Genomic DNA, 11,216 nt, shown 5'->3' on the forward strand with positions numbered 1-11,216 from the left:
CGGGCCCGAGGGGCCTGAGAAGCAGGCAGGTTCTGGGGACACCTGGAATGAGGAGGTGGGAGAGACAGGTGCTGAGGACACGTTGACGTGCCATGCACTGAGGTGGGATTGTACAGGGAGGGTGTTTGCCCGGGCCACATGGCAGGGGGCCTCTGAGATGGGGGTGGGGGTCATCCTGCTTGAGCCATGACTGGGGAGACTGGGCAGGTGAGGGGGCTTTGGCTGCAGGGCGCCAGAGAGGGCGTAGGGAGAGAGGACTCCCGGGGCAAGAGAAGAGGGTGGCCAGGAGGCAGGCGTGTCTGTGGGTGGCCTAGCCACTGGGCTAACAGGCCGCTTGTGGAAGGGGGACTCTGGACTGCCCTCCCGGTGGGTCCTCTGAGGGGTGGGAGGCTCTTCCCAGCAGGAGAGACGCCGGGTGGGGCCCCAGCGCAGAGCAGAAAGTGTCGGCATGGAGGACGCCCTACAGGCCCATCGGCACTGGTCGTGCATGCTGGTCTCTGTGGGGACCTGCCCCGTTCACCCCAGGCCCTTCCTGCCCCAGGAGCTGCTGCTGGAGTTTGAATCTGAGACAAAGAGGCGGGAGCAGGCATTCCAGCTGCATGTGGACAGTATGAGCGGCGTGGTCTTGGAACATGAGCTCAAGGTAGTGGGCGCATCTGCAGGGCCGGGGCCTGGGCTGGGGGTCGGGTCCCCACAAGGCCCCCTCCTTTGCAGGAGCACGGTGCTGCCAGGGTCTGGGGAAGGGTACCCATGCCCTGCCTTTGGCCCCAAGACGGGGTCTGGCCTGCAGGGGTGGGGTCAGCAGGGTTGGCGGATGTTGGGGCGACACCCACCCTGTCCAGCAGCCCTGCAAGGACCCAGCCCCTCTCAGTCCCATGGGCCTGCCCTTCTGAGCAAGCCCCTGGACCACTCCCCGCAGAGAAGTGCTGCCCAGACCTCAAGGCTGGGGCTCGAAACCCTCACCAGGGCACCAGGGGAGAAGGGACGCGTGGGGGCCACCCTGTGCTCCACAGTGTCGGGGGACTCGCTTAGGGGAGGGGCTGCAGTGTGGGAGGGCTGTGCAGACCCCACTCCCCTCTGCTGTGGGGGTGGGTCACAGACTCTGGACACAGCTGCCCACCCCTCGACACCTCCACCTACTCCCCGGGCCTCACAACTTACCCCTGGTGCCAGTTCGAGGCAGCAGCCATTACATCCCCCGACCCTGCATCGAGGAAAGAGATGCCAGAGAGGTTGTTTAGACCTGGAGTGTGTGGCCAGGGTTTGGGCCACGTTCTCTCAACTCCCGCCTGCGTACGTGAGCACGTGCCAGGCAACGAGGCAGGTCACGAGGCCGCTGGGGGTGCCCTGCTGCCAGCGGTGGGGGGGGAGGGGCATGTGAGGATGCCCCCCCCCATCCTGATACGGGGCCACGTCCCGTCCACGCCTCCAGTGCGGCAGCCGCAGCCTTGCTCTAAAGGCCCTTCCTGTGTTCCAGGCGAAGCTTCTGAATGAGGAGCTGGGGGCCCTGAGGGAGGCTGGTGCCCAGGCGGCCGAGTCTCTGCAGAGCGCCCAGGCCACCAACTCGGAGCTGGAGGATAGGCTACAGCGGGCCGCCTGGGAGCTCAGGGACCTCGCCACTGTGAAGGACGCCCGGTGCGGGTCCCTCCTGCTTCCTCTCTGGGGGAGGGGCCGCCCCACTGCCCGGTGGGGACCCTGTCTGGAGGGGGTGCCTGCCCTGGTCACAGGCTGGCTGTCCTCCAAAACTTGGTTCTTTTCAGGATAAAGGAGTTGGAGGACAAGCTTCAGTCTGCACAGCTGACCCGGAAGAAAGAAGAGGAGATGTTCAGGAGGAAGTGAGTATTTCTGGCTCCTGGTGCTGATGGCGTGAACAGGTCACATGGACCCTTGGTCTCGATGGCCCCACTCCGCTGGCAGTGCCGGGATGCAGTCCGGGCTCGTGGCCAGAGAGGCTGGAGAAGCCCTGTCCCTCCTGGTCTGTTTTCAAAGCTACATCGAGAACCTTTTAAATTGTAAATTGAAATCGTTGGCAAGGAATAGGATTTCCAGCCTCCTGCGAATACTAGCCTTGAGAGCTACCAAGGCTCAGTGACTCTGGTGTGTGCCAAACGCCGTGGCAACGCCACCCCTGTCGCCGCCCCCAGGTCAGAGCGTGCAGGCCACAGAGGGCCGCCCCCGCCTTGCAGACAGCGTGTGGGAGCCCGTACTCGAGAACGCGGGGCTCGCTGGGGCCACTGTCTCTACGTTAAGACGTCGTGATGATCATGAGCGCGGACTGGGCCACACCGCAGCAAGAGCTGCAGAGCCAGTGTCGCTGACAGAACCGTCACGGGCGCTTGGGGATGAGCAGCTGCCGGGGTGAGAACCCCCTGCGGCCCCCACCCCCTGGCCAGGACCTGCTGGGCTCCAGCAGCTTCTTCACATGAGCTGAGCCCCTTCCAGGTCACACACCGAGAGCCACTCCCCCGGGAGTGGCATTGGGCCGTCTGCCGGCCTGGCCGCTGCATCCGAGCCTGCGGCCCTGGAGGCTGGAGGCCAGGCAGCACCGGCCGGCATGAGGTCTGCACCCAGTGGGCAGCGTCATCCACCCTGGCGGCTTCCCGAGTTAAGTAAAAGGCCTTGCAAAGATGTGTTCCGTGACCATTGCATGTGCCTGCCTACTTAGCAGGACCTGGGACCCCCAGTGCATGGACACAGGGAGGTCACTGGATGCTGGTGCCCTTGCGCTGGCACAATGGCTGCGAAGTAAACGCTCCCAGCTCCTCCAGGCTCCCAGTCCCCGGAACCTCCGACATGCGCCTCAGCTTCAGCCCAGGGCAGGGGCTCACGCCCCCGGGGCCACCTTCCCGCGCAGCGGCCTGGGCAGCTCAGACATGCCTCCGTGTGTACGTTTGCTGCGCTGTGTCATCGGGCGCACCTTGGCCAATGAGTGCCTGACTACAGGGGAAGAGTTCGGTGTGAAGGTGCCGACCACTGACTCCATGTCCTTGCGCGTGGTCAGCCAGGCGCCTGGCCTCAGGACGGCCACTGAGCTGCCACTTAGGTGACATGCATGTGCATGTCCTCAGCCCAAGGCCTGGTGTTTGCCTTTGAAGACAGAAAACCGTTCAGAAAACCTCCATCGTTCCTCCCACCCTGTGGGCGAGCCTGTCCCACCACTCAGTGAGGGAGGGGGCACCAGGGGGCGGTGTCTGGGCTCCAGGTGAGTCCTGGGTATGGTCCTGGAGCTAGGCCAACGGAGCTGAGAGGAGCCAGGGAAGCGCTGTTTTCAGGGCTTCTTACTTCCCCGGGACAGAATAGAACAAAGGTTATAAGCATCACCCTCCAGGCATCAGCAGCGCACACAGCAGCCTGGTGTGTGCTCAGGATGGACGTCTCTCCTGGTGACTGTGTCCCTCAGCGCATCCCTCCCTTGGCAGTGCAGGGCGGGCCTACGCCCTGCAGCGGAGTTGGGCCCAAGCAGGGAGGGGGACTCACGGCGTACCCACAGCACTTTGCTTTCAGGTGTCACGGGAATGCCGCTGGTGGCGTCGCCCATGCGCTTGACTGAAGCACCTGCTTCTGGCCTCTTCCTGCCCAGGGGCTGCCAACTTTGGGGTGGGGGCCTGTGTCTGGTGCCTCCAGCTGCTCAGCCCCAGCTCTGTGGGGGGTGACGGGTGAAGGAGCGGTCTTCCACCCCACGACGATGCCCACAGAGCCCCCACATCACAGAACTGGGAGGGGTGCCATGCCCAGGGCGCTAGGTCAGCCCTGTGTGAGCCCTGTGGGCCCTGTTGTCTTCCAGGCACGAGGAGCTGGACCGCACGGCCCGGGAAAGGGACGCAGTGCTGGCGTCGGTGAAGGATGCCCATGCGGAGCAGCTGCGGGCGCTGGAGGCCCGGGTCCTCGAGCTGCAGGCCCAGTGTGAGGCCCTGGAGGTGCAGGCCCGCCGGGCGGAGTGGAGGCAGGCGGACGCACTGAAGGAGAAGGACGCCGCCATCGCCCAGTGAGCAGGCCCAGGGAGTGGGCTGGCGCAGGCTGCTCCACTTCCAAAACGCGCGCTGACGGGACCTGAAGCCCGCCAGGAAAAGTTGCTGCTCAGCTGCTTTGCGTCTCCGTGCTGCTGCAGCCAGGAGCCACGTCTCTGCGTGGCCGGGTGGGCACTCCGGAGCCCGAGGCGAGCGCTTTGCCCGGTCCCTGTGGCCCCAGCATGAACATTGCTGAAACTCTTCTTCTTGGGGAGGAGTTCAATTTCTGGTGATTTTACCAGGGAATTGAAGGTCACTTCAGACCCTAGTTTACTATTCAGTTTGAAAACGTGATAAATGTCTCCGCGTCAAGGAGCGGGGTGGGGCAAGGTGGCAGGCCCTTGAGAACCTGGGGTTCTCTGTCCCCCACGCACTTGGCAGGACTGGGCTGTTCCTGTGGCAGCAGCTTGGCTGGCCCTGGGTTGGTGAGAGGGGCCATCTGCTGCTCTAGGTGAGGAGGCCCCCCCAATGTGGACACAGAAGGGTGGAAGTGACACTGGCCTGCTGTGTCCCCCTGAGGGACGCACCATGAGTGCACGTCAGTGCTGGGCATGTGTGCAAGGCCTTGCACGGGAGAAACAGCACACACTCCTGCCTTCCCACCTAGACTCCGGGAGGAGGCGTCCACACTGAGGTCCAGCTGGGATGCCCAGGTCGCCCAGATGTCCAAGGAGATGACCTCCAGAGACCTTCGGGTCCAGTCACTGCAGCAGGAGGAGGCAGAGCTCCAGGCGCAGCTGGCCCGGTGCCAGCAGGATGTCAGCAGGTGACTGTTCCCTTGGCACTGGGCGCCATCCTGGGCCCTGAGCTCCTGGTTTGAATCCTACTGGGGAAGAGGGACAAGAGCAGACACAGAAACAGAATTTTCCTCAGTTGTCTTTCTGGGGTCAGTTTCATTGGTATCTGTGCTTGTCAGTACTTACTTTCTTTTGAGTTTAGCTTTAATTCCATGTTGTTTTGAGGATTTCTGTGGCAGGAGCTTAGATGATTAACTTTGGACCATTCCCCTTTTCAAAGAAATACAAGCGGATATTTCCTAATTTTCTTGTGATTTCTTCTTTGGTCCGTGGGTCACTGTGGACCAAAGTAGTATGTGGCTTAATTCCCTGTCGTTACTGATCTCTCGCTCAGCACTGCTCTGTACAGAGAACACGTTCGGCTGGGCTTCCCGGCTTCCCGGCTTCAGGGTGCGTCCTCGATCCGTGACTCATAGGGGCTGAGGGCCTAGCCCCTCTCTGGGGTCCAGGCAGCCCTTGTCGAGGTTCTGCTGGTTGCCAGCAGAGAGCTCAGAGTCTGCACGCGGCTCTGGGGTGAGCCACCCTCCCCTCTGAGGGTGGGAGGGCAGGAACCCTCCCAAAGGGCACCTGTTCCCAGGCTCTAACGGCCCCTCATGGTCCCTCAGGAACTGCACTCCTTCTAGGGAGAGCCTGCCCCTGCTCCGGGTGCTGATGGGTCCCTGGGTGACCCCTCTGCCCCCTCTGCCTGTGTGGTTTTGTATTTAAGTGTGCTTCCTGCCTGTGTCCTTGGCTGAGTCCTGCCTTTTCTTCCACCTTGTGTGACAATCTTTGCTGCTCATTTGAGTGCTTAAATATTTATTACTGTGATTGATATGTTTGGGTTTAAATCTCCAGTTTGGTGCTTATTTTCTATTCCTTATGACTTTTTTTCCTGCCTTTTAAAACAATTGAGTATCTTTTAGGGTTTCATTTTCTTTCCACTGTTGTCTCAGTAAAACCTCTTTGTTCTGCCCTGGCGGGTGGTCCTGTGGGTTGGAGGGCTGTCCCTACACCAGAAGGTTGCAGTTTGACCGTTGGTTGGGCAGGTATCAAGCCGATGGGTGTTCCTCTCTCCCACCCTCGGGCGGCTCTCGAGCCAGCGAGCATGGCCGCAGTGAGGACTGAGAAAGCCCTCTTCGTCCTGCTGCTTCAGTGACTGTTCGAGATCACGGTCCGCGGGATCGGTTCGGGACCTCCTCACGACCTGCTGCTCCCTTCCCCCTTCTCACGCTGTCGCGCACATGTGGCTTTTTCACACTCAGTCACACCCAGCTGTCTTTCCTTTGGTTGGACAAGCGTCCTTCAGTTGAATACTTAGAACTGACCGCAGAAGCCCTCTACTTTTTCCCACGTTTATGTCTGACGCTCTCGGTTCTTGCCAATCAGCGTCCGCAGTTTTCTTCGGCCCCGCCTCCCCCGCCTGCGGCCACTCCGGAGTGACTGGGCTCCGTCAGTGTGAAGCGTCAGTGTGCAGCCTCGTTCCCCTGGATGCGAGGTTCCGGGGCGAGTTTTCTCTCCGAGGATCCCCGCGGCGGCGCCGCCACGGTGTCCGGCCGTCTTCCCGACCAACGGCTGGTCCGCAGTGACCCCGTCTTCACGTGGGAGCGGGGTTTGTGAGCGGGCGTGTGTCCGAACGGGGACATCCCCGCAGCATCTGTCGTGCTGCTCGGGCCGCGAGTTTCCACTTCACACCTTTCGCCGTAGGTTCCTTTCCTCGCTACGTGCTCGGCCACCTTCGGTCCCGAAGCGTGTTTTCGGCCCGGTCCCGAAGCGTGTTTTCGGCCCGTCCCGTCATCGCTGTCTCTGGTGGGTTCCGGGGACTGAGAAGCTGTTCCCGTGCGCCCCGCCTCTGCCCCTGCTGAGCTGCGAGCCTCCGCGGCTGTATCTTTGTCTTCTCGAGGAGCTGCCGAGGCAGCGGGGTCGGGACCCGGCTTCCTCGTTGCCTCCCGCTGGGTTCTCACACCTGTCCGTGTGACCTCACTGCTGCTCTGTGACCAAGGCTGTGGACGGGGTGTTGTTCATCGGCACCCATTGGTTTCCTGGGCTCCGGGCTCTGGCCACCGCTTGGTAGGGTCCCTCCTGGGGACCCCAGGAGGCTGGCTCTGCAGTGCCGCCGGCAGCCCTCCACTCTGTGGCTCCGGCTCCCTTCCCGGGTCATTCAGGTGTCGTGGGCAGGGGATGCTGTCAGTCCTCCTGGCCCTGTGGCCCTCACAGCCAGTGCCAACTTCCTGGAGGCCAGTGGGCAGGCTGGAGGGTCACTCAGCACGGCTGGCCCCTTGAGTGGCTCCTCCCTGTGCACAGCCCGGCCCTCACCCGGGAGGCTGTGCTGCTGTGCGTGGCCCGGCATCTGTGCAGCCTCTCGGCCCCGGCACCTGGGGTGTTCCCACCAGAGGCACGGGTCTCTCCGGGTGCACGCTTTCTCCTCCATCTCCTCGGTGGCTTCTTCCCTCTGCTCTGGTCTCTCTAGCCCTTCCATGGGGTGGGTGTCTTCTCCACTCTGGAGGGCGCTCTCTTCCTGACCCTCCAGCTCACGGCTGCCCCAGGCTGCATCCACAGTGTTTCTCCCTCTGCACATTCCTTCGCGCTCAGGTTCGCGCCTGCCCCTGAGGCCCCCCCCCAGCTGCCCCTGGCCCCTTCCTCGTGCACGTTGGCTCTTCTCTTACTTTCATTTGACCTTGACCGCTTCTTTCACGGGCTGGTTGTTCTCAGTGCTGGAGGGGCCCCTGGCCGTGTGGCTTGCTGCCATGCCCAAGCCTGTCTGAGGTGTGTGTCTCCTCCACGTCCCAGTGCAGAAACCCCTCAGCTGCCAGCCACGAGCAAGCTGGTGTCCGATGCACAGGGACAGGCTGGCCCAGAGCAGGCAGGAGGGTGTGGCCACAGCCCTGGGGCACCCGTCTTCCCAGCACATTGCTCAGCAAACCCCGAGGATGGGTGACACCAGTGACTCTGATGCCCGCAGGTACCAGCGGCAGCTGTCTCTGGCCACAGAGAGGGAGCAGAGCCTAGAGCGTGAGAAGGCACAGCTGGGCCTGGACTGGCAGCGGCGCTGTGCCAGCCTGGAGAGGGACCACTACCGCCAGTCCGAGGAGCTGATCCAGGGGCTGACCACGGCCAGAGAGCAGGTGCGTGCCCCCCCAGGCCCTGCCCTGGGCCGCATGCTCCTGGAGGCTGGATCTGGGCCAGTTACCCTTTGATTTAGAAATGCCATTCTCAAGAAGCACTTTGGCCTGTAACCACCCCAGTTGCCTGACTCGTGTGCCCCTGTCCTGCCACAGGCCTCTCATGGTGCTTCCTTAGCTGTGTCTCCAACTGGCCGGTCGGGACAGTGCCCAGGTCCCTTTGCAGCAGGTCCAGGCAGCCAGGGGTGGTGGGGACTAGAGGGGGGGCCGGGCCCCAGTGCCCACCTGGAGTTGCTTGGGTGTGGTCACTGCATCGCCACACAGAGTCCTGCCCCCCGACCCCCCTGATGTGAATGAGTCCCACATTCCCAGGTGGCTGCCAAGCTTCAGGAGGCAGAGAGGAAGCTTCATGAGCAGGAGGTGGTACTGAAGGCCATGACCCTCGAGAGAGACCAGGCCCTGCAGGCCCTGAGGACCCACGGCCTCCTCCCTGAGCAGGAGCTCGAGGTTAGCACCCCCAGCCTCCCCCCGCGTCTCTGCTGCCCCGCCGCCCCCACCCCCACACGCTCGAGGGTGCATGTTCGCTGCCTGTCTGTATCCTCCAGCTTCTCCCAAGCCAAGTACGATATGCTCCTCGGCCCTCCCGTCTGGTCATTTTGTGTTTCAGATGATCTGGTTGTATCTCCACACAGGCCACGTGGTCTCTTAAATGTCTCCCGTCCTCCTCCTCTCCTGCTCTCGTTCTTCCCTGAGCCCCTGAACCTCTGTGCAGTGTGGACACTGCAGTGTCCTGCCTGCCAGCCACCCCCATGGCGGTGCCCCCACGCCCCCACCCTCCAGTCCTGCCTCGGGCAGTTCGTGCCCCTGTGTTAGTTAGACTCCACTTGTCTGCATGTGCACCGCTGGGCATCTGAGTATTTCCACACAGTGGCCATTATGGGCGCTGCCCAGGGGGCACACGGGAGCCTCTGCACAGATTCCAGCAGCTCCCGTGGGTGCGGCCCTGGGAGTGGTGCCGCTCGGCCAGAGTGCGGTTGGCATCGAGCTGCCCGAGGGCCTGCCGGGCTTCTGCATTGGCTGCCAGTGTCCGCTGTGCCGCTACACGCAGCTCCCTTTCTCCACGTCCGAGCCAGCACTTGTCCCATCTGTGTCTTTATTGTGGGTACCTGGCAGGTGACAAAGGGTTTTTCCATTGGAGAGGAAGTGTCCCCAAATTTCTCGATAAAAGTTATCTCCGAAAAATGGACTCACCTGGTGAAACTGAGAAGAAAGACGTCTTCCGTGCTTCTGTCCGTGCAGGCAGGGGGCCGCTGCACAGTGTGGCTGGAGGACCAAGGGGGGCGCAGGAAGGCGGGGCCAAGAGGGTCCCAGCCTCCTCCCATCCTCTTCTGTCTCTGGCAGGTGCTCCTGAGGCGTCAGGGAGAAGAAGTCAGTACCGGTTTCCTGTCGGGTGAGATCCAGCGGCTGCAGGAACAGAACTCGAGCCTGCGAGATGCCGTTGCCCGCATGAGGACGGAGATGGAGGCTCTGAGCAAGCAGGTGCTGCCTCCCACCCTGCAGGCCGGGGACAGAGATGCGGCCCGAGCACCACAGCCTGCTGCACAGGCCACCACCCCTGGTGAGCGAGGGGCCAGAACAGTGCCCCACTGGGGCCCCCAGGTTTCTCAAGAGCTCAGCCTGAGCACCCCAGTCATAGACCCCGTCAGAGTTGGACAGTCGCCTTCCCCCAGGGCTGGGGGTAGTTTCACACGTGGGTAAAAAGTGGAAGGGAAAGTGAAGGGTTCCTGGCACACTTAAAAGCCAGAGTGAGACTCAGGCTGGGGCTGGGCTGGCCCACCGCTGGTGGACGGAGGCCTGTCCTGGGGAGGGTGCCTGCTGGGGCAGAAGGGGTCCCCAGGCAGCTGTGGGTGGAGGGACCCCAGGCCTCTGAGGTGGCTGCTCTCAAGACTTCATTGCTGCGTCTGTGACCAAAGCTGGCAGGGGTGTGGGAGGCATGTATTCTGAGGGCTGAGCCCCAGCTGAGCCCCTGCAAAGCCGGGCAAGCTGGCGCCCAGACGCTGCACTCTGGCGGCGAGGGGGGCATGGCCTGCAGGCGCCAGGACTCGGGGGGCGTATGGGGCAGGGAGGGGAGCAGCTCCGGCTGCTGGAGCCCTGCTGACGGTGTGAGATCTATCCCTCCATCCCTGTACACACCTGCCTACCGGGTTGCGTGTTTTATTTGACAGATTATGTTCTGGCCCTTGAAGCAGAAATACAAAATCTCAAGGGCAAGTTTAAGATGCTGGAAGAACAGCTGGGAGATGTGCCAGGGCCTCCGAGGGCACCCTTATCACAGAGGGAGGCCCTGCCCAGTGTCCCTCCCACAGCAGAAGCCACCGGTGAGCCTCCGTCTGTGCCCCAGGGCTCTGCCCCAGGGGCACCGCCTTTGTTCTAAACTGAAGTGTGAACGCGGAGCTCAGGGCTCCCTTCCCAGCACCAATGTCCCAACGTCCTGTGTCCCGACGCCTGGTCTGCTCACCTCGTTCAGGGGGGCTCACGTGGCGCCTGCCCCATCTGGCTCCTGGCCACCCTCACTGTGCGTGGTTGCCTTCCCTGTGCTCAGTGTCACTGCCAGGGGGCTGTGGGACACACTGCTTGGGGTTTGCTTTGGTGTCACCCTGTTCCTCTCAAGGCCCTCCCTGTGCTCGCAGGGGCCAGCAGGGTCTGCTCCAGCAGCTGGAACGTAAGCAGCGGCCCTCCCTTCCCTGGGGCCTTCGCAAGCGGAAGGTCTCCCTTTCTGGACAGACTTGTTGATCCTCTGTTGGCCGGTGCAGCCTCACGGGGCCGTCCTGGTTGTCTCCTTCTCCATTTTTCTGACTCCCGTCTCCAGCGAGAAACCTGGCTCCCGGCGTCCACAGTCCACTTGCCTCTCCATCATGTTGCCTGGACGTGAGCCGCCTCCTTGGCTGTCCTGGGCTCTGACTGCCAGGCCTGGCTGCCCGCCGCATGCATGGACGCCCCTCACCCGGCTGGGGTGCTGGCCCGCGCCGAGGCCAGCTAGGGTCACTTGGCCGGCCGCAGCACCTCATCTCAAACCACAGAAGCTCTTCCTTCCCCTGGGCTGCTGCCTTGTCTTCTCGGGTTTTGGGTTTTGGTCAGACTAAGGAGGTTTCTTTCTATTCCTACTTTAACGCAAGTCTTTTTTTTCCCATGGTTTTGTCCGTTCCCACTCAGTGTGTTCTGGCCCTTGGTTGGTAGCTACACGGGAGCTGCTCTGCCCCCGGTGCGTGCGCCGAGTTCCCTGCAGCAGCCTTCGCCCTGGAGTGCGCTTGCCC

At 62.5% G+C, this 11,216-nt stretch overlaps 1 protein-coding gene across 3 annotated transcripts in view; it reads left to right on the top strand.

Annotated features, from left to right (window-relative positions):
* CCDC57 (coiled-coil domain containing 57) overlaps positions 1-11,216 on the top strand; it is a 53,976-nt gene that overhangs the window by 10,610 nt on the left and 32,150 nt on the right. For all 3 annotated transcript variants that reach the window (XM_037068424.1, XM_037068438.1, XM_037068430.1), the window contains exons 4-12: positions 542-643; positions 1,478-1,635; positions 1,761-1,835; positions 3,785-3,985; positions 4,615-4,773; positions 7,743-7,905; positions 8,275-8,409; positions 9,304-9,520; positions 10,128-10,280. In XM_037068424.1, the coding sequence (XP_036924319.1) occupies positions 542-643; positions 1,478-1,635; positions 1,761-1,835; positions 3,785-3,985; positions 4,615-4,773; positions 7,743-7,905; positions 8,275-8,409; positions 9,304-9,520; positions 10,128-10,280 (1,363 nt within the window). The remainder of the gene's footprint in view (positions 1-541; positions 644-1,477; positions 1,636-1,760; positions 1,836-3,784; positions 3,986-4,614; positions 4,774-7,742; positions 7,906-8,274; positions 8,410-9,303; positions 9,521-10,127; positions 10,281-11,216) is intronic.

This window comes from Sturnira hondurensis, unplaced genomic scaffold, assembly GCF_014824575.4.
Source record: "Sturnira hondurensis isolate 20B ecotype Veracruz unplaced genomic scaffold, ASM1482457v3 Scaffold0001221, whole genome shotgun sequence".
NCBI lineage: Eukaryota > Metazoa > Chordata > Mammalia > Chiroptera > Phyllostomidae > Sturnira > Sturnira hondurensis.